The 27,337-nt window shown below is 44.6% G+C and overlaps 1 protein-coding gene across 1 annotated transcript in view; it reads right to left on the reverse strand.

Annotated features, from left to right (window-relative positions):
* Nucleotides 1-15,380, reverse strand: part of LOC130482968 (ADP-ribosyl cyclase/cyclic ADP-ribose hydrolase 1-like) — a 30,504-nt gene extending 15,124 nt beyond the window's left edge. The window contains 2 exon segments of the mRNA XM_056855846.1: nucleotides 163-285; nucleotides 15,126-15,380. Coding sequence (XP_056711824.1) covers nucleotides 163-285; nucleotides 15,126-15,380 — 378 coding nt within the window.
* Nucleotides 15,381-27,337: the final 11,957 nt, after the last annotated feature.

The raw sequence follows: 27,337 nt of genomic DNA on the forward strand, positions 1-27,337 counted from the left end.
GCCAGAAAAAGTGTCTGCAGGTGCCCTGGGGCCCATGGGCTAAGTGTTGGGGACCCCCTTCTATGGGAACTCAAAACTCCTTTATGGAGAAACCAAAGTAAATATGGAAGTCCAGTAGCAATCCTTGCTTAGAGAGCAAATAGGCTCATAAAATAGCATTACCTTGTTACATGGGATGGAATGACTCGCCAAGTCCATCAAAGGTTGATAATCTTCCTCTCTCATGCTGCATGGATGCTTGTACATAAACGATATTTGCAACAGTTCCCATATTTCATGGCAGTCCTTGCCACTACAGGAAGATACAAACATAGGGAGAATGGCTGGTGTTCTACCTAGTCATTCTTAAATCAAAACTCTGTTAAATAAAAATTGGGTACCATGAAAACATTTGTTATGCTTAGGCACAATATACATTTGGGAACCTGTTTTCCCACTGTTCACAAAGTGTGAGAGGTGGTGTATTGCTGTCCAAGAATACTACTTTGATTTAGCATACTTTTATCCTACTTTTTCATTCCATGGCGGGGAGTCAGATCATTAGTGGTGAGCAAAACCAGCACTTATTTGACATTTGAAGCTGTGAGATTAAGATGTACTTCTTGCCCAGTACAAGGGGTTGTGTTTTCTACCAGAAACGAAGATAAGAAGAGGGTCTGCTTGCACTTTGTACCACCTGCACCTAAAACATTCCAAGAACATGGTGAAATCTTGTTTTGGTTTATGCCTGATTAAAATCAGCTGCCAGGCGGGGGTGTGGGTGGTCAACCATGTCATACAATTAAAGGGCATAAAAAGTGGGAGAGCGGTCCTTGGCACTGATATTCAGCACCACAACTGCCATTCAGAGAGCTCTCTGTCCTTGGCTAGAAAAAGAAGAGTTCTAGAAGACCCAACAAGTTCTGAAATTTTTATGGCATTCTATCGCAGCCTTTTGTAAATTGGCTCAGTAAACTAGGCTTCAGAGCAGCCCCGAACCCGGCCTCGGTCGGGGAGGGGCAGGATACAAATAATTAAATACATAAATAACTGTGCACTGTTCAGCTGTTTTGATAGAAATTCCTTTTTCACCTTGCAATCCAGGTAACACCAGCCATCTTGAGCTTTGTGTTTCCTGATTTTTCATTTCCTGGATTGTGTGGAAACAAACTACTGATACTCCCCATGAGAGAGACAGTGGGCATTAACGCATGGCCGTTTTGTCCCTCGGTTATCCCACCAATGTAGCGATTCACCGCAGGCAACATGCATGGTTGCAACATGCAAGCGGGATCAACCCACATCCTTCTGAAACATCCACGGGTTTTCCCATCCCTGCATTGTCACGATTTAAACTGGGGATTCACTCCAGTCTCAAGGGGTTGACACCCCTTCCTTCCCACCATCCCCCATTCTCTCCCCTCCCACTCCTTCTTCTATTTCCCTCTCGAGAAGAAAAGAGTTGAGCTTGGTCTCCGATTACTGTGGCGCTGGAAGGGAAAGTGTAGCCGAAGGCCAGGAGTGATCTGGGCTCCGTGGGCAGCCAGCAAGCAGCCCCTGCCTGGCTCTCTCACTTCAGGGATGACAACTGCTTGCATGTAGCGATGCTCCTTGCTGCAAAGCATCCGATGGAAGTAACTTAATTACCCCCCACAATGGAAACGCGTCCTCTTCCAGCCACCCCTTTCTGGGGCTTGGGAGAAGACTGTCAACGTGTTCGTTCCACCAGGCAGGCTAAGGAAGCAGGAGCGGCTGGCTCGGAGATGTTGGAGAAGCGGGGAACTTTCTTCTCCCCCCCCTTCCAACTTTTGCCTCCCTCCCCCTCCTCTGAGCAATGCGCCCAAAGAAAGTGGCTGTGGCTTGCCTGGTTGTGCCTCTAATAAGTGCAAAGAGATTTGTTTTTTAAACCAAACCGCAACCACCATAGGAGGGTGAGAATCCCAGTCCTCTGTTTCCCTGGCTTTGCAAACTGCAGAGGAGAGAAAAATATGTTTATGGAGCAGGGTTGGACCTTCTTTTCCTTTCTGGCTGACTCTTCTTGCTCTGCTTTCCTCTAATGCAGTGGTTCCCAACTTTTTTTTGGCCATGCCCCACCTAAGCATCTCTAAAATCCTGACCCCCCCCCACTGTGACATATAATTCTTATTATTCAAAAAGTGAACTCCTGTTCACCACTACTCTCTATTAGTGGGCTTTCCTCATCTCCATTGTCAACAGCTGACCGCCGTGTACATTCTGATTTTAATTTTAAAAATGAGTATGTCACAATATATATTTATATACTGTATATGAGGCCCCTAGAACCATAAGAAATGCAAAAAAAATTCACTGTTAATAACTCATTCTTGAATTGCTCCCCTCAAAAATCAAATTGTGCCCCACATTGGGAACCACCGCTCTAATGCTTTCGATACATTGGAGAGCAGCAGCCAGTCTAGAGTTGACAATACCGATCTTGATGAACCAATGGTCTGATTCAATATAAGGCAGCTTCATGTGTCTAAGTATTCTAAATATGTGGATTTACAAGAAGATATCAAAAGATTTGCTGGCAAAACAGGACTGGCAAAACCAACTAACTATGATCTCATAACAACATCAACACAAATGCCTTATTTTCAGTTCTTCATTTGCACAACCACTCATGGAACACTTGGTTCCTGTTATTACAGGGGGCTACAACTGTCACTTCCCTGACCTGGATGGCCCAAGCGAGCCCGATCTCGTCAGATCTCAGAAGCTAAGCAGGGTCAGCCCTGGTTAGTATTTGGATGGGAGGCCGCCAAGGAATACCAGTGTCAAGAGCCATGTCAAGCGCCATGCTTATTTCTGTTCAATTGTATTCATTGTTTGCTGTTCATGTGTATCTAGGCTTTGTTTCTCTGGATGTTCAAGCCGCCAGGAGTCTGGCTGTCCAGGCAGGCTCTTGACATGAGTTAGGCCCATCTCTGTTCCAGTATTTTGTTTGGGTTTTGTTTCATTGAATTGATGCTGTCCCCGCTCCTTTCCTCCCCCCCCCCCTGCTCTGACCTTGAGTCTCTAGCAGGCAGCTTCAATATTCTGGCTTGATCATCCCTACTTCCTACCAGGCGCTGTTATCTTCGCTTGGTGTTGCACCTGGGATGACTCTATGCTTAAAACTATGCTTTGTAGTTTGGTTCGCCATTAGCAGCTTTGAAACTGTGGATTGCTCATGTTGTACCTGCGGCTCCTGAATAAATGTTTACCTGCTCTAGACCTGCCTGTCTGAGCGAGTGGCTTTTTGGGATTGCCGGGGTTGGCTGAAGAACCTCACAACCAGGGTTGCTGTGCAAAGGAAGGCACTGGCAAACCACCTCTGTTAGTCTCTTGCCATGAAAACCCCATAAGGAGTCGCAATAAGTCGGCTGTGACTTGAAGGCACTTTACACACACAACTGTCACTGAGGTAAACAGAAGAGCAGTGCCATACATTGTAAGCTTTTTCAGGCTTCCCCCAGCCTTAAACTTCTCGGGGGTGGGACATACAGCTTTTTATAGTCTAATAGGGCAAGAAGAAGAAGTTGATTTTTATACCCCACTTTTCTCTATCTTTAAGGAGTCTCAAACTGGCTTACAATTGCTTTCCCTTCCTCTCCCCACAACAGACACCTTGTGAGATAGGTGAGGCTGAGAGTCCAGAGAGAACTGTGACTGGCCCAAGGTCACCCAGCTGGCTTCATGTGGAAGAGTGGGGAAACCAACCGATTCTCCAGACTAGAGTCTGCCACTTTTAACCACTACACCACTGTGCAGAGTTACTCTAGTTGAAGCCCATTGGTGTCAGTGAGGTTAGACTGGAGTAACCACATAAGATGCACGTAAGTAGGGTTGCCATAAGAACTTAAGAACATAAGAACTTAAGAAAAGCTCTGCTGGATCAGACCAAGGACATAAAGTCCAGCAGTCTGTTCACACAGTGGCCAACCTGGGGCCTCTAGGAAGCCCACAAGCAAGACAACTGCAGCAGTACCATCCTGCCTGTGTTCCACAGCACCTAATACAATAGGCATGCTCCTCTGATCCTGGAGAGGATAGGTATGCATCATGATTAATATCCATTTTGACTAGCAGCCATGAATAGCCCTATCCTCCATGAACATGTCCACTCCCCTCTTAAAGTCTTCCTAGTTGGCAGCCATCACCACATCCTGGGGCAGGGAGTTCCACAATTTAACTATCAGTTGTGTGAAGAAATACTTCTTTTCAGTTTTGAATCTCTCACCCTCCAGCATCAGCAGATGACCCCACGTTCTGATATTATGAGAGAGGGAGAAAAGCTTCTCCCTCTCTCTCCATACCATGCATAATTTTATAGACCTCTATCATGTCTCCCCTTAACCGCCTTCTTTCCAAGCTAAATGGCCCTAAGTGTTTTAACCACTCTTCACAGGGCAGTCGCTCTAGCCCCCTGATCATTTTGGTTGCTCTTTTCTGCACCTTCTCAGACTCTGCAATATCTTTTTTAGATGTGGTAAGCAGAACTGTACACAGTATTCAAAGTGTGGTCTCGCTATAGATTTGTATAAGGGCAGTATGATATCAGCATTTTTATTCTCTATTCCTCATCTAATTATGGCCAGCATGGAATTTGCCTTTCTTGCAGTAGCGGCACACTGGGTTGACATGTTCATCGAGTGATCCACTACCACCCCAAGATCCCTTTTGTGATCTGTCACTGCCAGCACAGATCCCATCAGCGTATATGAGAAGTTGGGATTTTTTGCCCCACTATGCATCACTTTACACTTGCTCACATTGAATCTAGTATTATGAGAGAGGGGGGAAAGCTTCTCCCTGTCCACTCTCTCCATACCATGCATAATTTTATAGACCTCTGTCATGTCTCCCCTTAGCCACCTTCTTTCCAAGCTAAACAGCCCTAAGGTTTAAAGGGGAAAGCCCTGGGAGCCCCAAGGATTGTGCCTCCCCCAAAGCAGGGGCATCGCACTGACCACCCTGGGCATAATCCCCATGTGGATATGATCTGAGAGAAGTAGAAATGAGCAATACTTTACTCTTTTAGTTGTCAGACAGATTTTTTCCTCCAAGCTTTTGAAAAATGTGTGTGTTTGTTTTTAACATCATGAGAAATGGAGAAATTGAATGCTTGCTGGATTCAGAAAAGAGATGCTCTTCCCGGCTTGGTGATTTACTTGCCAGTTTCTGAGTTTTTGAAAAGGGGACTTTTCAATGTCTTTTTGTTGCTTTTGTTTTCCTTTGGCTGATTAACATGTAAAACTCCCCACAAAAACTGAGTAGAACTCTTTCATTCAATCACAGGCTACTTCTCATGCAGACCAAATACTGGTGCTAGCAAATTCCTAAACTTGGACAACCTACACTCACACAATTTACTTCTGAATGTTTCAGTTGTATTGCAGAATATGGACACGGGGAGTTTGCCCTGAATTATTATAATTTTGTTGAAAATGATGAATTTAGGACATGTTACAAATGAACTTTGAGTTGAGTCCAAAATTTATGCTGCTGGGTGTAATACCCACTCAAATAAATACCAATCACAGGGAACTTTTCCAGTATGCGACAACTGCAGCTAGAATTATATACGCAACGTATTGGAAAGCCTCCAAAATTCCAGAAATGCCTGAGTGGACCAGTAAACCTTTTGACTTCGCTCTGATGTCCAGATTAACACATCTGGTCAAAAGGAAGCCAATAGATGAGTTCAAGTTGAAGTGGCACCCATTCTACGACAAATATACTTGTTCTTAGCAAACGTTTTGTTCCATAATATGCAGAGAAAAGGTAGAACCTATAACTATTGTATGAAGTTGGAAGTTTCAGTTCAATTAATACCAAATAATATAGCTATTGTTTTATATATTTCACTATAATAGGTGGTGGTAGGTGCTTTATGCATGGTTGCTTTAACCTCCTTTATTCCCCGTTTCAGCCAAGATCAAATTTTTCAGTATGCATGATATCTCATTCCTTGGAAGCTCAATGCTGTTTTGACGCAAAACGAACCCGGCTTTTCCCATTCCTCTTCTGGCCCGAATTAAACTGTTCATCCTGGCTCATTCCAGTCACAGAGCATGCATACTCTGTTGTTGGGTTGAGCTTCCCTGCGCCATCATGCCCCACCCTTTTCCAACCCCCTCTTCAAAGCAGCATGCAGGGGAAAACAGAAGATTGGCTTCTCTCACAGCCAATCACGAAGCAGTGTGTAAAGAGGTGGGGATTCAAGTGCTTCCTGCTACCTCAGCGCTCTTTCTGAGCAAAAGAAAGGCTTTTTAAAAATGAGGGTTGGATTTCTCCCCCCCCACACACACACACCTTTCAGATTGTTCCGCTTTTTGTTCTTAAAATGCTTTTTTATGCAGCAGTTTTTTGTTCTTTGTTGTTCTTAAAATGCTTTTTTATGCAGTAGTTGGGTTTGGGGGAAGGAAATCTCTCATGGGACCACTGCAAGGTAAGCTGATATTTCTGTATTTCCGTCCTTTCCCCCACCTTTCCTCTTTTTCTTTTTTGTATCCCTTTATATAAAAATAAAATATAATTAAAAAAAGAAAAGAAAATGATGAACTTAAATCTATGTAGTGGATAGGTAATGATAGTAGTAATGTAATGCCTCACCTGAGCAGGGTGGGACTGACAAAACTTACTCTTTTGAACTATACTTCAGAGGTTCAGCTACTGCCACCAGTACTCTACAAGATGCTTCTATTTCCCTTCACAAGGTTGAGATGTCCTTGCATAGGGTGCTGAAGAAAGCATCTTTCAGGGCAAAGTAGTTGGAACACCCACAGTGCAAGAGTTACACCCTTCTAAAGCTTCAGTGGACTTAGAAGGCTGCAGCTCTGCTTAGGATGGCAATTCCAGGCTAGCCTGAGTGCAGAGATGTTCCCCGCCTTCCTTACTCTCAGACTGGTAAGATTACAGAGGATTTAGACCTAGTGATACTCAGTGCCTCAGGAGCCACATGTGGCTCTTTGACCTGTGGCTCTTCTGAGAACCGTCCCCCAATGTGGAAACTTCAAGTTCCATGAAAGTGGGCAAGACCATTGCCCGGTAGGGCTTGTTGTTGGAAGGTGGTTCCCACCTGAGGAGGAGGAAGAAGAGTTGGTTTTTATATGCCGACTTTCTCTACCACTTAAAGAGAGACTCAAACCGGCTTACAATCCCCTTCCCTTCCCCTCCCCACAACAGACACCCTGTGAGGTAGGTGGGGCTGAGAGAGCTGTGACTGGCCAAAGGTCACCCAGCTGGCTTCATGTGTAGGAGCAGGGAAACAAATCCCGTTCAGCAGATTAGCCTCCGCCGCTCATGTGGAGGAGTGGGGAATCAAACCCGGTTCTCCAGATCAGACTCCACCACTCCAAACCACTGCTCTTAACCACTGCACCATGCTGGAAGGACTGGAAGGACACTTGATCTCCAACCATGGTATACAATGCCCTTCCCACTTCTGGCATGCCTTGCATGCCCTCTTGGGGACCCAGGTGCACCTGTCCTCAGCCCATCACCTCCAATCAGATAGCCTGATGGAGCAAACAAATGGTACCTTGGAACAGTATTTGCGGTGCTACAGTAACCACCAGCAGAACAACTGGGCCACTCTACTGCCTCTAGCTGAGTTCGCCTATAATAATGCAGTTCACACATCCACCCGCCAAACCCCATTCATGGCCAACTACGGACTTCAACCTCGGGTTTTTCCTCGTGCTACCCCGGCCTCATCCATCCCCTTTGCTGCCCAGTTCATACAGGAACTACAAGCACTCCACCAGGTCCTTTGGGAACAGTTAGGGCCAAGCAAGCATACAAGGAGGCTGCGGACCAAAGGCATAGACCTGGTGAAGACCTGAAAGTTGGGGACTTAGTGTGGCTGTCCACCTGGCACCTCCGAACGGCCCTCATGGAAGCTGGAAGCCTGGTTCATCAGCCCCTATCACATCACAGAATAGATTAACCCCATAGCGTACTGTCTGCTCCCCCTTCCACACACTCTGCATCCACCTGGTCTTCCACCAGCCCCTGTTGACACCAGCTCCTCCGCACCCATTGTGCACCCCAGCAACAGCTACAGCCCCAGTCCTCATTGGTGGGCAGGAGGAATATGAGGTAGCTGAAATCTTGGACTCCCAGAGGCAATGTGGGCGCCTCCAATACCTGGTTGACTGGAAAGGATATGGGCCTGAAGAATGCTCCTGGAAACTTGCAGACCACCTCCACACACCAGACCTCCTATGCCGCTTCCACTAGGCCTATCCCTATAACCAGGTCCCAGACCATTAGGGATGGGGGGAGCCCTGTGGGGGATACTGTCATGGGTCAGCCTGCTGGGGCTTCCTCAGATGAGGAACACCTTTAAACTGAAGGCTATGAAAAAGAGGAGCAGTAGCAGGCAGAGCATCCGCAGGCAGATGTGTCCTCCCCATGTCTGCAGCCACCCAGCACAGAAGACTCACCTGTGTCAGAGGTTCAGCCATAGGCATTGCCACCAGAGAGCCCCCCAAAGCAGCTGGAATAGAGGCGCAGGAGACTCAGGGCACAGCTAAATGAGCGAAGAAGGAGTGTTAGATTGCAGGCCCAGTGAGCACTCTCTGGTGACAGTGATAAGATTAAGGACCTTAACTAGGCAGGGAGTGCTGAGATGGGATAACAAGCAACAGCTGGATCCCCCCCCCCCAGGCCTACTTAAGTCATCAAGTAGGCTTGGCTGTTGTGCAAGCAACTTGTCACCAACCTCCTTGTGTATCGATTGGCCTTGTCTCCCTGCTATACTTTGGATTCCTGGTATCTTGACTTCTTGGACTGGCCCTGACTAACGCCTTGCCTGTGTTGATATCTTGGACTCTGCCTAAACTGTGAATGACCTTGGACTGTTCCCAGACTATGCTTCCAACTTTCGGCCCTCGCTCCTTGTCTGCAACAAGACCGCTGCTTTGTAATTGGCTTACTTTGTAGAGCTTACTGTGAGAGAAAATCCCCCCAACCCAATTGCTGCATTAAAAGCATTTTAAGAACAAAAAACAAAAATGGAGCAATCTGAAAGGGGTGGAGGAGAAATCCAAGCCTCAGTTTTATAAAGCCTTTCTTCTGCTCAGAAAGAGCTCCGAGGAAGCAGGAAGCATTTGAATCCCCGCCTCTTTACATGCTGCTTTGTAATCGGCTGTGAGAGAAACCAAGCTTGCGTGTCCCGCACTTTGCCTTATGGATGGGCATTTCACCTGGGCTGAGCTCAGGGGAGAGGGAAGATTTGGGTTAACAGAGGAATGGGAAATCCCGGGATTTGTGAGGGGTGGCAGTGAGGTCCTCTCTAATGGACGGAGAACTCATGCATAACTCCAAGGAACAACTGAGACAGACTGGGGACAACCATGAGTGAAAGTACACATGCATAAACAACCAACAATACATACTGGATGGAACAGGAGAAAAGAAAATTATGCCAAGGATTTGTGCCTCAGAAATAGTTAAGTTTTGTAGCAAAGTTAGAAGCTTGGAACAAAGAAGTCTTTCCCCCCCTTCCAGTCATGATCTCTGAAACATTCATGGGTAGGAGGCAATAGATTTTCCTGAAACTCAAAATCAAATAACAGAGAACAATGAGAGAAGTATAAAGAACCTCAAAGGGCAAAAAAAGAAGGTCATGGTTTCAGGGGTATTTGGCTAGTGAGGCACACATAAAACAATAAAAACGGAACATTTTTGCTCTTGTACCTGTTCAGGAGGGACATGCTTTCCAATCAGATATCTTGGTTGCAGGATTTATTAGGATATTGCAGAGTTCTGGGTTTCCTTTAGGGTTGCCCACTCGTTTGGGAAATTCCTGGAGATCTGGGGGTGGAGCCTAGCGAGGGACCTCAGTGGGGTATCATGCCATAGAGTCCATCCACCCCACCCCCCAACGCAGCCATTTTCTCCAGGGGAATTGATCTTGGTGTTCTAAAGACCAATTGTAAATCTGGGAGATCTCCAGGGTGCACCTAGAGGCTGGCAATCCTAGTTTCCTTCAATTAATTTGGTATTCAGAGATCTTGGTGAAAATAATCAAATGCACAAGCCTACCACACAGAGATTTGGCATTGCATGTATCAGAGGTTCTAAAGGAATATGAAATAAAAGTAGAGATGGGAGCATCCCAGTCTCATGTTTAGGAGAGCAAAGGCCATATTCGGCAGGAGAATAATCCTATTAATGGATCCCCCTTTTCTGGTGGATTAAACCAAAGTAACTAGATAGGCCAGGATCTAGAAAGCCACCAAACTATCTATCCTCCCCAAAAGGGATGCCAGCCTCCAGGTGGGACCCGGAAATCCCTTGGAATTACAGCTCATCTCCAGACGACATATATCAGTTCCCCTGGAGAAAACGGATGCTTTGGAGGGTGGACTGTGGCATTTTACCCCATTGACATCCCTGACTGCTCAAGACTCTATCCCCAAACCTCCAGGAGTTTTCCAACCTGGATCTGGCAATCCTAACCCACCCTCATCCTCTGCTGGTGGCTAATGGGGTCCTGGCAACCTTTTCTCTGCATATCAGAATAAAATCTGTCAAATAGATTGTTAATGTTTTTGGCACAATTGTAGACTTTATCATCAGGTCCTTTAACTTCCAGGATGTACTTTTTTAAAACGTCTGAAGTAGGGTTGCCAACCTCCAGGTGGTAGCTGGAGATCTCCTGCTATTACAACTGATCTCCATGTGACAGATCAGTTCACCTGGAGAAAATGGCCACGTTGGAAGGTGGAGTCTATGGCATTATGCCTGATTGAACTCCCAGTCCAAACCCTGCCCTCCTCAGGCTCCACCCCCAAAATCTCCAGGTATTTCCCAACCTGGACCTGGCAAGCTTAGTCTGAAGTGATGCCAGGAGGTTGCCGGCACTTCTAGAAACCACAGAAGGCCCTGAAAGTGTGTGCAGCCAGTCTTACCATGCCACAGTGTAACCAAGAGCTAGCAACTCTAGCAATTGAATGTGGCCTGTTGCCCATAATTACTCTTTGATATAGGCCACATTCAGTTTTGCCTGCTCTTGATTCTCCTATGCTGTGGTAAGACTGGCTGCACACTCTTTCAGGGCCTTCTGTGGCCTCTATGATAGAGATTTGGAAAATTCCTAGAGCACCATGCAGCATCATGGCTGTACATGATGTCCCCCACATCCGTTGCTCCCTCTAATCCGTTGAGCAGCAGAGAAACTCAGAGTATGCAGGTGATAGGTTGTATGCCATATATATCTCATACACTGTACACAGGGAACTAGGAGTAAAAAACAGGAACTGGGAGTAAATTGTTGTACCTAATTTGTGTATATATCTGATGTTTGACATTTTAATTGGTATTTTGTACTGGCCTATTATTATATGCCATTAAAGGTTTTTGATTGATTGATATACTGTACACATGTCTCCCAAAAATTAATTTAAAATTCCTGCTTCAAGTTCTAAGTGCCTTCTTTCCGGTGCTGACGCTGGGCTGATTGCTACGTCCTCCCAGGGGCTCCTGGGGAGAATCCAAGTTTGCGTGTAATTTGGGGTGTTTTACCGCACCCCAATCCAGCCCTTGCAAGTGGGCTAAGAAGCAGGAATTCCCTGCAGCCATATATGCAGTTTGATCTCCTGAATACTCCGAGGAAGCTTTATTAAGTCCCCCGGAGTTTCAGACGTTTGATCCCGTGGGCACGAAGGGATTGAAATCGCCAGCGCGCAACTTCAGCTTTAGAATCTACCCTCCAGCACCTTATAAACATCATAAGGACTACATCAAGATTAAAACCTCACCTCCAGACGCCCAAGTGAGTAGATAACAATCCTTCGCTTTTCACTGGCGTTATCGAATAACAGGGGGTTGAAGAAAACATTCCTGGTAACCGTTTCTCTCCCTTAATTGAACTGGATGATTTTGCTGCATGAGATCCATCAGACAAAGCAGCAGGAGCCTTATCAAACTGATCAACTTAAACTAAAACAACGAGCTTGAATGATTGACGTAAGATCTGCCAATCCGACGCGTTCTTAAAGGAAGGGGAGGGAGGAACCTTTGAGAATTTGCTTGGGGTAAAAAAGGTCCTCCAGCCACGTTTTACAACAAAGAGGATTCCTTGACCGGAAGACTGTGCTTCCTTCAATATCCCTCTCTATTGTTCTACAAGCAAATCAACAGGAAGAAGGTCGTAGGACCGGAAATTCGTCTTACTCGTGTTACACCAAAACCATTCCTGAAGGTAACAACCATAGAGAAGAGACGATAGAAGGTCCGCGATGAGGCAACTCCTGGAATACTTCCTGGTTCTGCCGATCTAGAGCGTCTGGTAAAACTCGTTGGTATTTTCAACTTTAAAAAGTTATTTTAAGCTTAAATACTCACTTCTTCAACCCGAAAAAGATATTAAGCTGGTCAATGAAATATTCTCTATCAACTACATGTAATGGACTCCTGCTAGATGACCATCAATTTTTTAACTAAGTTACATATGTAAATGTCTGGAACCTCTCCCTGATCTGGCTAAATTCATAGCCCTGCCCTTATGAAATTAAAGGAAACTTTACAGAATTTAACCATGGAAAAAAAAGTACAGGACATGCTTGCTAAACATTGAGGCGACAATTAAACAAGTAAAACAGATATCAACACAGATGGCTCAACTGATTTCAATGATGATGACTCTTGACCAATCATCACAGGTATGTAATCAGAAGTTGGACCTGGTTACAGAAGATATAAAAGTCATGAAAATTTAAATGATGGCCACAAATACAGACATACAAGTAATGGATTCTTCTGTCCAAAAAGTCATGGAAGAATACAAGGATACAAAGAAGAAGACAGAAGTCCAAGAAGGTAACCAGTTGGTGACAAAGAGATCAGACATACAAGAAATGGACTTTTCATCTAAAAAAGTCATGGAAGGACGTGTGGATATAAGGAAGAAGAGAGCAGGTCAAGGAACACAGATTGAAGCCATGATGGAAATGAAGCCCAGAAAGAATTATTTTTGGATACATACCCTGTCTGAGGAAATGAGAGAGCATAAAGAAATCCTGTTCCCATACCTGACTGACTTATTTCAGTTGCAGAAGGAAGTATTAGACCATGGTTAAAGGACTGATTTAAATATGATTGCTGGATTGGAAGGCTTTGACAGTGTGGATGGGTGGCATGGCTATTAACGATGTAGTGGAATTAAGATTTAGACATCATTTTGGGATTATGTAAACTAGTCCTCCTTTTATAGACTATTAATTGATATAAAAGTATACTGGAATATGTGATTATTACTTTAAGGAAAATGTTGGAATGTACTAAGGATATTGGTTTTTTCTCCTTTTTTTTATAAGGGGCGGACTTGTGATATGGATCTGAGATATGATTTACACTGAAATAAGATCGATTAAACAGGAAATATCCCTAAAATATTGGAGAGGATGTTGTTTAATATGATTAAATTTATGTTATACTGGCTGCAATTTTATGCAGCCAAATGGAAAGGGACAAAGGTTTCAGAATAAAGGGATTAAATCATTTAAATGTTAGAACTGGTGGAGTTGGAGAAACTAGGGAAAAGGGGAGAATTGAAGGAATCATTGTGATAATGTATAAGATCTGGGAAAAATGGAAGGTTACTTTTTACTCTGATCCAGAATGTAAAATTTTATATAACATGAAACTTTAGAATGAGATTAATACTAGGATCAGAATATGTTAACGAAGGATAATAACACTTTATTAAGAGGTAGATGGAGGTGATGGGGAAGTCAATTTTTTATGTTTAATGGTAATCAAGACAACAATTAATGTAATTGTGATTGTGATATTATTTTTACATTGTTGTTAAAATTATGAAGAATTTATAGTTTTAAAAAACCAATAAAAATTTATAAAAAAAAAAGTTCTAAGTGCCTTCTTTTGCAGGCAGGATTTCCGAGCCTTTAATACAGCAACCTGTGTGATGTAGTGGTTAAGATTGTGATATAGTAGTTAAGAGTGGTAGACTCTAATCTGGGTTTGATTCCCCACTCCTACACATGAGCGGTGGACTCTTAATCAACTGGGTTTGATTCCCCACACCTACAACATGAGTGGTGGATTCTAATTTGATTTTGTTTCCCTGCTCCTCCACATGAAGCCTGCTGGGTGACCTTGGGCTAGTCACAGTTCACTCCGAACTCTCTCAGCCTCACCTACTTCACAAGGCGTCTGTTGTGGGGAGAGGAAGGGAAGGTGATGGTAAGCCAGCTTGAGACTCCTTAAAGGTAGAGAAAAGGAGGGTATAAAAACCAACTCTTCTTCTTTCACAATGAAAGAGCTAAATAATGTCAACATTCAGAGCAAAAGAGAGCTGGTATAAGAAAGCCTGTTTCCATAATTGAAAATATACAGCTGAACATTGTTGATAATTGACTTGCTGCTTAATAACCCATAAAATTTCTGCAGCTGGCTGTTGCGAGTTCAAGCAGCCTGCAAGAGACCTCATAATAAGTAATGAAGAGACATGGGAGCATCCCAATGGGATCGTTTCAGTGCACCTGGTGTAAACCTGTGCATGGTTCACATTTGGATTACTGGCAACTGTTCGCCTCTATCACTTCCTTTTCTGTAAAGCACTGCTAAGAATCCCTTTGGTCCCCTAAACATTTTTGCCTGCTCTTGCCTTCACACACTGGTTATTCTGGTATCCCACCTACCCCTCCAATATGCCTGAACTTAAAGGCATAACTTAAAGGCTTCATTTTTCTTTTTAAAAGCCATATTCATTTAGTTCCACACTGAGGCACATTTGGCTCTGGAGCTGTAATGTGCAGACCTCTGCTTTAACAGATGCAGGGCAAGCCAAAAATCACCAGGTGAAACTTTTTCCTCTCCCTGCACACTAAGCAAAATTACATTTCTTCCAATCAGAAGGGGGGAAGTGCTAACCTACTTGGTAGAGGCAGTCATATCCCTGCAAGACTAGCAGAAATGCGGGTGGAAGTTTGGAATACTTTTGAAATTAAAAGAAATGTAAAGAATACAATCAGCTCCAAATCTCACACATCCTAGAATATTTTCAGCCCTCTTCTCTCGTACATTTTCATATTCAGCTACAAGACCAATTTTCTGCAAATGGTACCAGTCCTACATGCTGTTTTTATTCTTCATTAGAACATCCCGGCTACTCACCTGAGCTCAGGGTTCACGGTCGTGATGTAGTTATAACATCTCCCCAGGATAATTTCTTTCAGGTTTGCAGTGGTCCCCTTGCCTTTCCACTGCAATAATTCAGTGCCAATGGTCCTTTTCCTTTCAGGATTAGTCACAGCAATCACAACCACCACCACCACCGCCAGGATCAGCAGAACCATGACCCCTGCTATGATCAGACTCAGTTTGGGATGCCGTGTCCTGGGAGAGCTATTCTGGAAGGGCATCTCAATGGATGGGTTCTGAGGAGCAGCCGCAGCTCCAACTTTTTCGGTCCCTGGCAGGCGAGTTCACCCCGTGCCGCCTCCTCCCTCTCGCTTGGCTTTTCTCTTCACACGCTGACTGTGCACAAAGGCCAGCAGTCAACTTCAAGCAGCCCAACAAGTGACTCTTTGCAGTCAGTTCAGGCAGGCTGCACCTGAATCCAGACTTCACAGAACTCCTCTTGACCTTGGGAGGGTTATCCAGTGATCTGGGCCAGCTTTTACAGGGTGCTGTAGGAATAACTGGATGGTCTTGTCCTTGAAGTAGTACCCTGTGTTTGCTATCTGTTGTTATGTGCTGGGCTTCTGCTTCTGGCAGGGAGGTTACTCATACTGGGGGTGTGAGCGGGGGGGGGGGGTCGTTGTGAATTTCCTGCATTGTGCAGAGGGTTGGACTAGATGACCCCGGTGGTCCCTTCCAACTCTATGATTCTGTGACCCCACCCTCTTGAGCAATGCAGAGAGACTGCTTTGTAAAATGGAAATGAAGTCAGTTTGAACCAAAGTGAAGAATGCTGTCTGGCCGTTATACCTTCCTCCCCTATTTTTGTCTTTTGGAAAGCCAGACCACAAACCTATTACACTTTTTCTTTTACCTTTGGTAGAAGTACACTGGTGTCCAGGGGTGATGCCTTCACCCCTGCACTTACCTCAGGAGACTTCATACTCCCCCCAGGGCATGCTGTGCCAGGAAGCCCCACAAGCTGGGGAAGGTGCAGGTGCCTGTAGGATTGCTGCAGTGCATGGCGTTGGCAGATACTACTCGGAAGTCAGCCACCTTGAAGAAGCCTAGCCCCCTCTCAGTATCAGGCCCAGCAGCACTGACCTTCTTAGAGGAGGTTGGGCAGGGCAGCCAGCAAAGCAGCAAGAGGTAAATCAAGCCCTGCCTTACAAGAGGTGGCAGAGCATGGATTCAGCCCAGCTGGGTGAAGGGGGGGAGGGGGAGGAAGACCTGCAAAGCTGGAGCTCAGTGATCAAGGCCAGCTAGAGGCAGCCTAGCCCTGGCTTGGGAGGAGATTGAGTGAGGGATGGGGAAGCCGGCTGAAGCCTACCAAGGGGAACAGGAGGTGGGACAAGGGGAGGAAGAAGGAAATAAAAGGGATCCCAAATGGGCCAATGAGGAGGGCTGCTCCAAGACACAAGGCTGTGAAGTTGGGTGAAGCACAGGGAGCAAAGGAATAAGGTGGTGCCACCCCCCTTTGCCTCCCAATCTGAGGCCTTCAGGGATAGTGCGGTGTTGGGCATCACGGCAGGCACTCCCGCAAACAAGGGAGCAACAGCAGGGTTTCACAGCTGGTTAAAGTAATGTGTAGAATCACAGCCTCACATTTTTTAATCTTTCTTTACCAGATAATAAAATAACGTGTCTTGCTAGCTCCCAGTAGAATTCCCTCCTGATATAGAGGATCTGACATGTATTTATACTAGGATTGCCAACTCTGGGGTGGGAAATTTCTGGAGATTTGGGGGTGGAACCTGGGCAATGGGGTTTGGGGTGGGACAGAACCTCATTGGGGTATAAAGTCCACCATCCAATGCAGCCATTTTTTCCAGCTGAACTGAGATCAGCCATAACTCCATGAGATCTCCAGGCTCCACCTAGAGGCTAACAACCCTAAAAGTGCATTACAACATCATTCTCATCTCTTCCATTTGATTCTCTCAAGAACCCTGTGAGGTAGGTTAGGCTGATAGTGTCTGACTGGCCAAAGGTCACTCAGCATCTTTCCCTGGCAGAGGAAGGATTTGAACCTGGGTCTCCCAGATCCTAGTCCAACACTCTAACCACTATACGACACTGAGTCTTGTTATAACTTTATACATAATGCTGTGGCAGACCAAACTTGCCAGACTCAATAAGAAACCATGGTCAATACCCTCTCTCTGATAAGGGCACCTGTATGTTCCTTATTTGCAAACATATTGGCCGCATTCTCTCTTGACATTTGTGGGTACTGAAGTGCCTTGGTTGTCTTATAGAGTCCAATGAAGACAACTAAAAGAAAGTTAAAATAAGCAACAGTTCTTTATTTAACTAAACAGAGACCCTGGGGTGAAATAACCCACAAATAAGATGCAGGGTTACTCACCAGCGAAACAAAGGAAAGTCAGTATCATTTATGCATTTGCATGGGGCAGGCCCATGGCTGCTGACAAGCAGATTGATACACAAAAGCACCAATGCACATTAAACATTTTCTTCACTCTAGTTAGCATAACCTATAAACATTGGCCGAAGGCATCACTTAGTGAGTGCCTGATCTTGTGAGCTCAGTAACCAGAAACCACATTCCTGAAGATGAACGTAATTCAGAGCTCTCTACTGGTGAGAGGCCGTACCAAGCACAGAGAGCATGATTTGTTGGTTCATGGCTCCTGGATGCCAACTTCCCAAAGCTTCCATGTGTGTGCGTATGAATACATAGTGTTTTAAACCAGCCCTTATATCTGGGCATTACAGTACTAGTTTAAAAACATTTCAGGCTTACATTTTAAACACGTTAAACGTGAAGTAAGTTGGAGGAGACTAGCTGTGCAGTCTTCAATAAATTAGCAATGCCGTCCTAAGCAGAGTTACACCCACCCAAGTCCATTGATGTCTCTGGGTTTAGAAGGGTGTTACAGTGCATTCCTGAGATCTAACGGTGAAAGCCCTTAGTAGGCCAGGAAGGCGCCGTGACGGTGTCCGGACACCCTGCGCCAGTGTCCAGGCAACTAACACTGGCATTAGTGGCCCGAACGCCAGTGGGAAGGCCTGGATGCTGATTGCGGGGTGCTGTCGTGGCACGACGGGGCCTTTCAGTGGTGTCTGAACACCATCAAAGGCCACGCCGGTGTCCTGGGAGGCATTCCCGAGGTGTTACAGCATCCTGGGAGGCATTCCCGGGGCATTCTGGTGCAGGGCTGGGGAAGGAGCCGCCTTTAGGCAGCCTCCAAAGTCCTTTCAGGCCGGGAACACCACTTTTTATTTTTTGCCAAGATATGCGACCTTTTAGGTCTTGCTAGCTCCATATGAGGGTTGCATGGATTTTTAACGCCGGGAAGAGGTTTCGGCAGGGCCGCATTACCTCCAAAGACCAGCGCAGGCATTCCTCTCAGGAATACACTGCTAATCGGCTTAAGATGGCACTGCGGGTGAAGCGGTCATTTACTGTGATAAGTGGCTATGTTTCTAGATTTTGTATTTTACTGGAAAATACGTTATCTTGCTTAACCAGCCACCTCATGTAATGATACAAACTTTGAATTGTAATGCGATTCTTTTATTGTTAGCTTCTAGTTAACTAAAGTAAAAAACACACCAATATATTGAATATATGAAAGTTACATTGTATGGAAAAGCCTAACAGAATATAACAGATCTGATCACAGTAAAAATTGAAAATACAGTGAAAATACAAAGTTCACATACCTCTGGATGAGCCATGTTGGGAAAATTCTTTATGCAGACATCATAGCAGCAGCATGTCTGATAAAGAACCTCCAACCTCTTTACAATTTCCAACCCCTTATATACTCTTTCAAAGCTGGGTTGTCATGAGGACTCAAATCTGTTCCCATCTATTACAATTTTCACATCAAATCTTTCCCAAGGATCAAAGACTTCATTCTCATATATTAAAATACAATTCAGACAAAAATTTTCCCCAATAAGCCTTCATTCTGATCTTCCCATCCATTGTACCAAGAGTTACAGATGAATATGTTACATAGACATTTGATAAGAATATGCAGTTTTAAGTATATTCTCAAAATCTAAAATTTAATCTTCAGCAGTTTCACACAATAACTCAGATAACTTGATACTGAAGCGGTCATTTACTGTGATAGGTTACGTTTCTAGATTGTGAATTTTACTGGAAAATACATTATCTTGCTTAACCAGTTACCCCAAGTAATGATACAAACTTCAAATTGTAAAACAATTCTTTGATTGTTAGCTTCTAGTTAACTAAAGAAAAACACACACCACTATATTGAACATATGAAAGTTACATTGTATGAAAAATCTAACAAAATATTACAGTATATATGCAGATCTGTTCATAATAAAAATTGAAAGTACAGTGAAAATACAAAGTTCACATTCCTCTGAATGGGCCCTGCTGGGAAAATTCTTTAGACAGATCGCATAACAGCATAGTCTGCTAAAGAGCTTCCAACTTCCAATTTCTAACCCCTTATATACTCTTTAAAAGCTGAGTGGACATGAGAACTCAGATCTGTTCCCATCTATTACAACTTTCACAACAAATCTTTCCCAAGGATCAAAGACATAATTCTCATATATTAAAAATACAAATCAGACAAAATCCCCCCCAATAAGCATTCATTCTAATCTTCCCATATGTTGTACCAAAAGTTACAACTGAATGTGTTACATAGTAAGTTGATAAAAATATGCATTTGCAAGTATGTTCACAAAATCAAAAATCTCATCTTCAGTTTCTCACAGTTACTCAGATAATGATGTGAATGACAAATTATACAATATGTAGTGAGAAATACTTTGATTCTCACCCAAAAAGACTTTAAAAAGATTCGTTTATGCTGAAATAATGGACTTCGATTAACCCCATATATAGAATTTAAAAGGACAAAAGTGTTTCATTGTTATCTATTGTTTACATTAAGAAAGTGTCCACTGGCTGCCTGCCCAGTATGGTGGCCCAATCCTCACCAGGCGAGGAATCCTCAGAGGAAGAGCCATACCAGGAAGAACCAGTCCTCCCCTGAACCTCAGTTAGCTGAGAGTCCAGGCCAAGTTGAACCCCAACAGGAAGAACCACACACCAGTCCTGCTGAGGATGCTAGAGTAGATGCAGAACCAGCTCACTTCGGTGACTCAGCTCCAGCTGTAACTAAGCAGAGCCATGACCCACCCAGCTCACCTGAAGCAGTTAAACATCACAGGCAGCGGGCCAAAGCTTCAGGCTAAAAGATGCAGCACACGTTTAGAAGCACTGAGGAGACGGTGAAGGGTCTGGAGACCAAGCCCTGTGAGGAAAGGTTGAAGGAGCTGGGTATGTTTAGCCTGAAGAGGAGAAGACTGAGAGGGAATATGATAACCATCTTCAAGTACTTGAAGGTCTGTCATATAGAGGATGGTGCCGAGTTGTTTTCTGTTGCTCCAGAAGGTTGGACCAGAACCAATGGGTTGAAATTAAATCAAAAGAGTTTCTGTCTAGACATTAGTAAGAATTTTCTAACAGAGTGGTTCCTCAGTGGAACAGGCTTCCTCAGGAAGTGGTAAGCCCTCCTTTCCTGGAGGTTTTTAAGCAATGCTGATTCTGTGACCTTAGGCAGATCATGAGAGGGAGGGCATCTTGGCCATCTTCTGAGCATGGAGTAGGGGTTACTGGGTGTGTGTGGGGGAGGTAGTTGTGAATTTCCTGCATTGTGCAGGGGGTTCGACTAGGTGACCCTGGTAGTCCCTTCCAACTCTATGATTCTATGATTTCTTACTCTTTTTATTTTTACCCATAGACTCTCGACTGGACTTCCGTGCTCAGATTCATGTATTTCTTCCCAAGTACACACATCTTTGACATATAATGCTACTCCTCCCCCCTTCCTTATCTGTCTATCCCTTTTAAACAAGTTTTACCCCTCAATCTTAATATTCCAATTGTGAGTGATATTCCACCAAGTTTCAGTAATGCCTATTAGGACAAAATCCCCTTCCAGTATTAGGGCTTCGAGTTCTTCCTGCTTGTTTCCCATACTTTGTGCATTAGTGTACAGACATCAGAATCCATGGTTTATGTGCCCTGAGGTTTTTGTTTCTGTACTTATCCACGTTTGTTTCCTTGCATACATGCTACTCTCCGCAAATCTTCATTGTTCTCATCTCCAGTTATTGTCATCATACTAGGCTTTAAGTTTTTGCCTCGCTCTCCCATAGAATTTAGTTTAAAGCTCTCCTTATCAGGTTTGCAAGGCTCTCACCAAACACATTTTTTCCTACCCTTGTGAGGTGCAAACCATCTCCCGATAGAAAAGCTTCATCTTGAAAGTGTAAGCCATGGTCCAAACATGGTCCAAACCTTTCTTGACGACACCATCTATGCATCCAGTCATTAATTTGTAGTATTCCTCTTTCCTTTCCTAAGCCACGATCTTCGACAGGAAGAACTGACGAAAATACAACCTGTGCCCCCAGGTCCTTCACCTTCTTACCCAGAGCCGTATAGTCTCTTTTAATACATTCTGGGCTGTGTCGGGCAATATAATTTGTTCCCACATGAATGAGCAAGAAAGAGTAATAATCTATGCGCTTGATGAGTCTTCCTACCCTTTCTGTCACATCTTGGATGCGTGCACCTGGTAGACAGCAGACCTCTTGAGACGACAAGTCCAGTTGGCACAATTTAGACTCTACCCCTCTCAGTAGGGAATCCCCAATTACCAGAACACGCCTCTTCCTAAATCAGGGAGTGAAAGCTCAAGTCCTCTCATTTGCAGGAGCCTGAGAAATTTCTTTCAAGCTTGGGGAGGAGGTAGCCTTTGTTCCAGTGGTTCAGATCAATATCTATGGGGAGACCTTGGAACCAATTGCTGAGCAACAGAGGATCAGAATGACTCTTGTTTTTCCTGCTCCTGTGGGTCATATTCTTCCATGCACCCTCCTCCTGAGTTGGTTGTGCCTCCATTTGTTGAGATACCTTTCTTTCCTCTTCCTGTTGCCCCCTAAAGTGTGCTTCATTTTGTCTCTTCTGTCCCCCCCCCCTTGTGGGTCAAAGAATCATCTCCTGAAATTTCCAGGAAGATACAATCTAGCTCAGGAGTATCAAACTCAATTGTTACATAAATGTCACTTGGTCAGGCCAGGCCATGCCTCGCCAGTCCAGATTGGGTGTGTGTGTGGCTGCCTCAGCTGGCTCACAGGCCGGATAAGAGCTCTCTTGCTCTCCCAAGTCTCTGTGTTAACTGCTGTCAGATTCCAGCTAAGGTATGAGCTGGCCGTTTCACTGTCCCCGGCCAGGATGGCCATTAGCATATCCAAAAGTCTGATGGTCATGTTTGGGAGCAATTGACTCCTGCACTGCCTGTCTTCTGCTAGGAAACAGAAAAACTTAATGTGGGGTTTTTGTAAAGCCCAACCCCCAAAGTAAAAAGGTATTTTTTCATAGGCCTGCCTCACCTTCTCTCTCTATTCGCATAGCGTCATATTCATTAAGTAAACTTTAATCTGGCCCTTCCCTCAGGGAGGCATGTATTTCTTTGTTTATTTTAAACATTTCCATGCTGCCTTTCCCCCCAAGGCAGCGAACATCAAACCATTTCAACATTAAAACAGCATTTAAAATTAAGTATTTATAAAATAAACAATACCAAAAAATTAAACAGAGTTAACACAGCAAAAGAGGAATAGTAATAACAGTTATTGGGGGTATGGCAAATGACACAAAAAAAATCTTCACCTGCTGGCCAGAGATAACAATAGAGGGAATCAGGCAAATAATAATGAGGAGGGAGTTCCAAAGTTTTGGCACCTCAACTGAGAAGGCCATTTCTAAGGATGTCATCCATCTAGCCTCAGATGGCAGGGGCAATGCAGCTGAAGATGACTGGAGTGGATGGGTAGTTTCTTGTACTATATTAAACAGCTCCATCCTTTCTCTCTTGCCTGGTAACAAAAGTTCCTACCTATCAAATGCCATTCTGCTTGGTTAACAAGAACAGTTCGAACTACTGAATTTGATAGTTACTCAGATTCTGCAATATGTATGATATAGAACTGTGATAGCCAAATTATTCAGTTATGAAAGGTTAAATGGGGAATAGCAAATCAATAACTGGCAAAAGGCGTAACTGCAGGATCTAACCTATGTATACCAGAGTCCGTACCGTGACCCTCAAAATAAGGTGGAGGCAGTGGATTTAGTTAAAAGTTTTTTACTTAATTATATGTATACGCACACAAGCAAAACAGGCTTTCATTACATGCATACAGAGCCTAGGAATAATAGGTAGTACAACAGAACATTTGCCAATGTGGCCAGGTCCCTTTGAAGAGGGACGATATTCACCTGATCCTGAAGACAGCATCCTGGGTTCCGTGCGGCAGAGACGAAGGGGAAGGGGGAAGGGAGTTCCCGTGGCATGACAGAAGGAAGGTGGGGGGGAGAACTCTCAAGTGTGTGGTGGCGTCTCCAGTTATACTCTCTTGGGGTGAGGGCTAATTAGATTACCCCCTCGTGGTTCCTGGTGTAAACAAAGACCTCGATGGTCAGCTGCAAGGGTGGGGAAGGGGGGCAATTTAGACAGGCTAACCTAAACCATTGACTGAGCACATTCCGGGAGGGTCGGGAGGCGTTGGTAGATGGGGCCATCTGGTCTCAAACAAACGTTTGTGCAACATTGCATCTGGGTGACACATTCCTTCGGCACCTGAGGTGCGATCTTTGGCCGCTGTTATTTCGGAGGCTTCTGATGAGCCACTGAGTATGCAGATGGAGGGGGGCTCTGTGTACGTGTCAGGCCGTCTCTTGCGAAATGACAGCTGTTGGGGACATGATCTGGACACAGAGAAAATGGATTCCCTCTGGTTCTACATGAGGGCTTTCCTCCATGTCCGTTTGGCTGGGTAGTACGGGGGCCTCTGTCCATGACGTCTGGACTTGACTCCCGTTTAGAATGGTGATGACACGTGTCTTTGCGGTTACCAGGTAATACAGTCTGGGAGATGGCAACCGCGGGCTTACAACTGGAACACTGCAGGGGTTACTTACAATTTCTTGTACAATTTCTTTTTGTTTCCTAGGTAACCCAATAAATTTCAGGAGTAGTTTTGTGACTCAGTTTTGATTTCGGATATGATTATTTAGCATGGGAAAGTTTTATCATTTAATAAGTACAGAATCTGAAGGCAAAATCTTGGACCCATATAAGCTTTTGAGTTCTCCAGAACTCTTCTTCAAGCTGAGTGTTACAAAAAATAAATAAAAAATAGATAAAAGGAAGATGCTTCAGGACATCCTATTTTTTTTTATTTTTGTAACATCCAACCTGAAGAGGAATTCTGGAGTAGTTGAAAGCTTGTCATTCATTGGCCCTAATAAAATGTATTTTGTGGATTGTATTCTTGTTTTCTGTTTTTTTCCTTTTGGACCTACATGGCTAATTTCTTCCTACCACAAGTTAGGCCTGGCTTCTCCTATGGTGCCATCTAGTGGATATTAATTACCATGTGTCCATACCAAAAACATGACAAATTTTAACATGGACAATTTATACCAGACCGAACCCCCATACACACACAATTGCATTGCTTGTGGGGTCAGTCTGCTATTACTAGCAATCTAGATAGCTTTCCTCCCAACTCGTTGCAAAATTTCCCATGTTTTCTGTGTTCATTTTGCATAACTTTGTAGAATTTATTTGTGGCACCTTTTTCATTTTAAACGCAACTGCACCACCAGCTGGCAGCCATCCACGGGTGGACTCTCAAAGTGCTTTTTTATACACTTGCCCAGAAACATGGTCTGTGAAGGAATTGATGACATAGGTGTGAGCCCTTTGGTCATTTCATAGTGACACTGCCAGTATAGGTTCTGGAATCTTTTAAAACTTTTTAACAGACTTTTGCCTTAAAGAAAAGAATCGCTACCGGAGAAGGAAAAAGGGGAACAAGGAACTATTCCCCGAAGGGAAAGAGCCCCAGCACTCTCTCTTTGAGGCACCAAAGGTGGAGGCAAAGAGGCAATTGGTGGAGGCAATTGGAAGAGGGCAGCAGGGCTGGTTCAAGGTATCTTTGCGCCCTGAGCAAGGTACAACCATCCCCTCCTGGGCCTCCACTGCCACCTCTCTGGTGGTGGCACAAGTCCAGGAGGAGGGTGTCAGTCCCCCATCCCATGTTGTTGATGGCTGAGAGACAGCCAGAGGAGATGGTTAACTCTTCCATTTAAAACTCAGGACATGAAGTTTATCTTATAGCAGTGAACAACTTTTCAGCTGAGAACAGCCAAAACGGTATAAGTAAAACCAACCTCCAGGGAGCACCTGGAGATCTCCCGCTATTACAGTTGATCTCCAGTCGGCCAAGATCAGTCCCCCTGGAGAAAATGGCTGCTTTGGAGGGTGAACTCCATAGCATTATATCCACCTCCTCTCCCCAAACCCCACCCTCCATCCTGCACTGCACTCAGCCTCAGTTTGGAGGGATTTTTTGCAGCTACAGACATGAATCTAAAACTCCAGGCCATTGCAAGCAAGTCACTCTGAACCAAGGTGGGCCATATCTCAACAGCAGGTTTAACCCCTACCATCTCAAGTAGGAAGGATCTCAGGTAGGTAGGGTTTCCAATGCTGGATTGGGAAATTCCTAGAGATTTGAAGTAATAGTTCAGGGAGTTTGGGAAGGGAAGGGAACCCAGCAGGGATGTGGTGCTGTAGGGTCCACCCTGCAAAGCAGCTATTTTCTTCAGGGGAACTGTAGTGTAGAGACAGCTGTGATTGCAGGAGACCTTGAGGCCCCACCGGGAGGGTAGTGATCTTACAGGTAGGGCTGTGCCTGGGCATCACTGCCAGCCTAAGCTTGTTGGGATGTTGCAGCCTTGCATTAGAACACTGACTCTTGAATCTACTGGAGGAAGAGAGCAAAGCATTCTGGGAAATATTGTTGAACGCTGCTGTTTTTCTGCTATGTAGGTTTTGTTAAACTATCTCTCCGACTGTCAGCTCTCTATCTTACTATAAATGTGTATTTAAGTCAGTTGTTACACTGTTATACATGACTGTAAGAATGTAACTATGGTTTGTGTAAGTTCAACTTAACCGTATGAAAGTAACTAAGCAAGTAAATCTGGTTTTTATTTAACAGTTCTGTGAGGAACTGAGTTTACTTCCCCACAAGCCTACTGATCCTAACAGATTCAGTAACCATGGTCTCTAAACAAAATTTCGGTGTTTTAACTCTGCCTGGGATTTTGTAAAGAAAAGAAAAAAGGCTTTCACAAGTTCTAGCACATACTCAAATTAATATTGATTTTACTAAAATGATCCTAGAACAGAGAAATAAATCTTTCTCTTCTTCAAAACTGGGTTAGGGTTGCCAGCTCCGGGTTGGGAAATACCTGGAGATTTTGGTGGAGTCTGAGGAGGGCGGGGTTTGGAGAGGGGAGGGACTTAAATGTCATAGAGTCCAATTGCCAAAGCAGCCATTTTCTCCAGGGGAACTGATTTCTTTCACCTGGAGATCAGTTGTAATAGCGGGAGATCTCCAGCGACCACCTGGAGGTTGGCAACCCTAAGCTGGGTGGATCACTAGGAAGATAAGACAGCTTCAGACAGCACATTATGTAGGGTTGCCAACCCCCAGGTGAGCCCTGGAGATCTGCAGGAATTACAATTAATCTCCAGGCTATAGAGATCAGTTCCCATGGAGAAAATGGCTGCTTTGTAGGGTTGCCAGGTCCCTCTTCGCCACCAGTGGGAGATTTTTGGAACAGAGCCTGAGGAGGGTGGGGTTTGGGGAGGGACTTCAATGCCATAGAGTCCAATGGCCAAAGTGGCCATTTTCTCCAGGTGAACTGATCTCTATTGACTGGAGATTAGTTGTAATAGCATGAGATCTCCAGCTAGTACCTGGAGGTTGGCAACCCTACTGCTTTGGAGGGCAGACTCTATGGCATTAGAACCAGTTGAGGTTCCTTCCCTTCTCAAAGCCCACCCCCCTCCCCAGGGTCCACCCCATATCTCCAGGAATTTTCCAACTCAGAGCTGGCAACCCTAGGATAATGCTTTCAAACAAACATACATAGGATCCGTCTTGAAATATAGAACTTGGCGACTTGTGCTGCCACTTGGCAACTGTTCTAGTCTTTTGGTTAACGAATAGCGGTTGCATGCAGGGAATAATCAATTAAGTGGGACACAAAGGTCGCAAAGGCCAAACTCTGACAGTGCAATGAGGCATA

The sequence above is a fragment of the Euleptes europaea genome, chromosome 9, assembly GCF_029931775.1.
Source record: "Euleptes europaea isolate rEulEur1 chromosome 9, rEulEur1.hap1, whole genome shotgun sequence".
Taxonomy (NCBI): Eukaryota; Metazoa; Chordata; class Lepidosauria; order Squamata; family Sphaerodactylidae; genus Euleptes; species Euleptes europaea.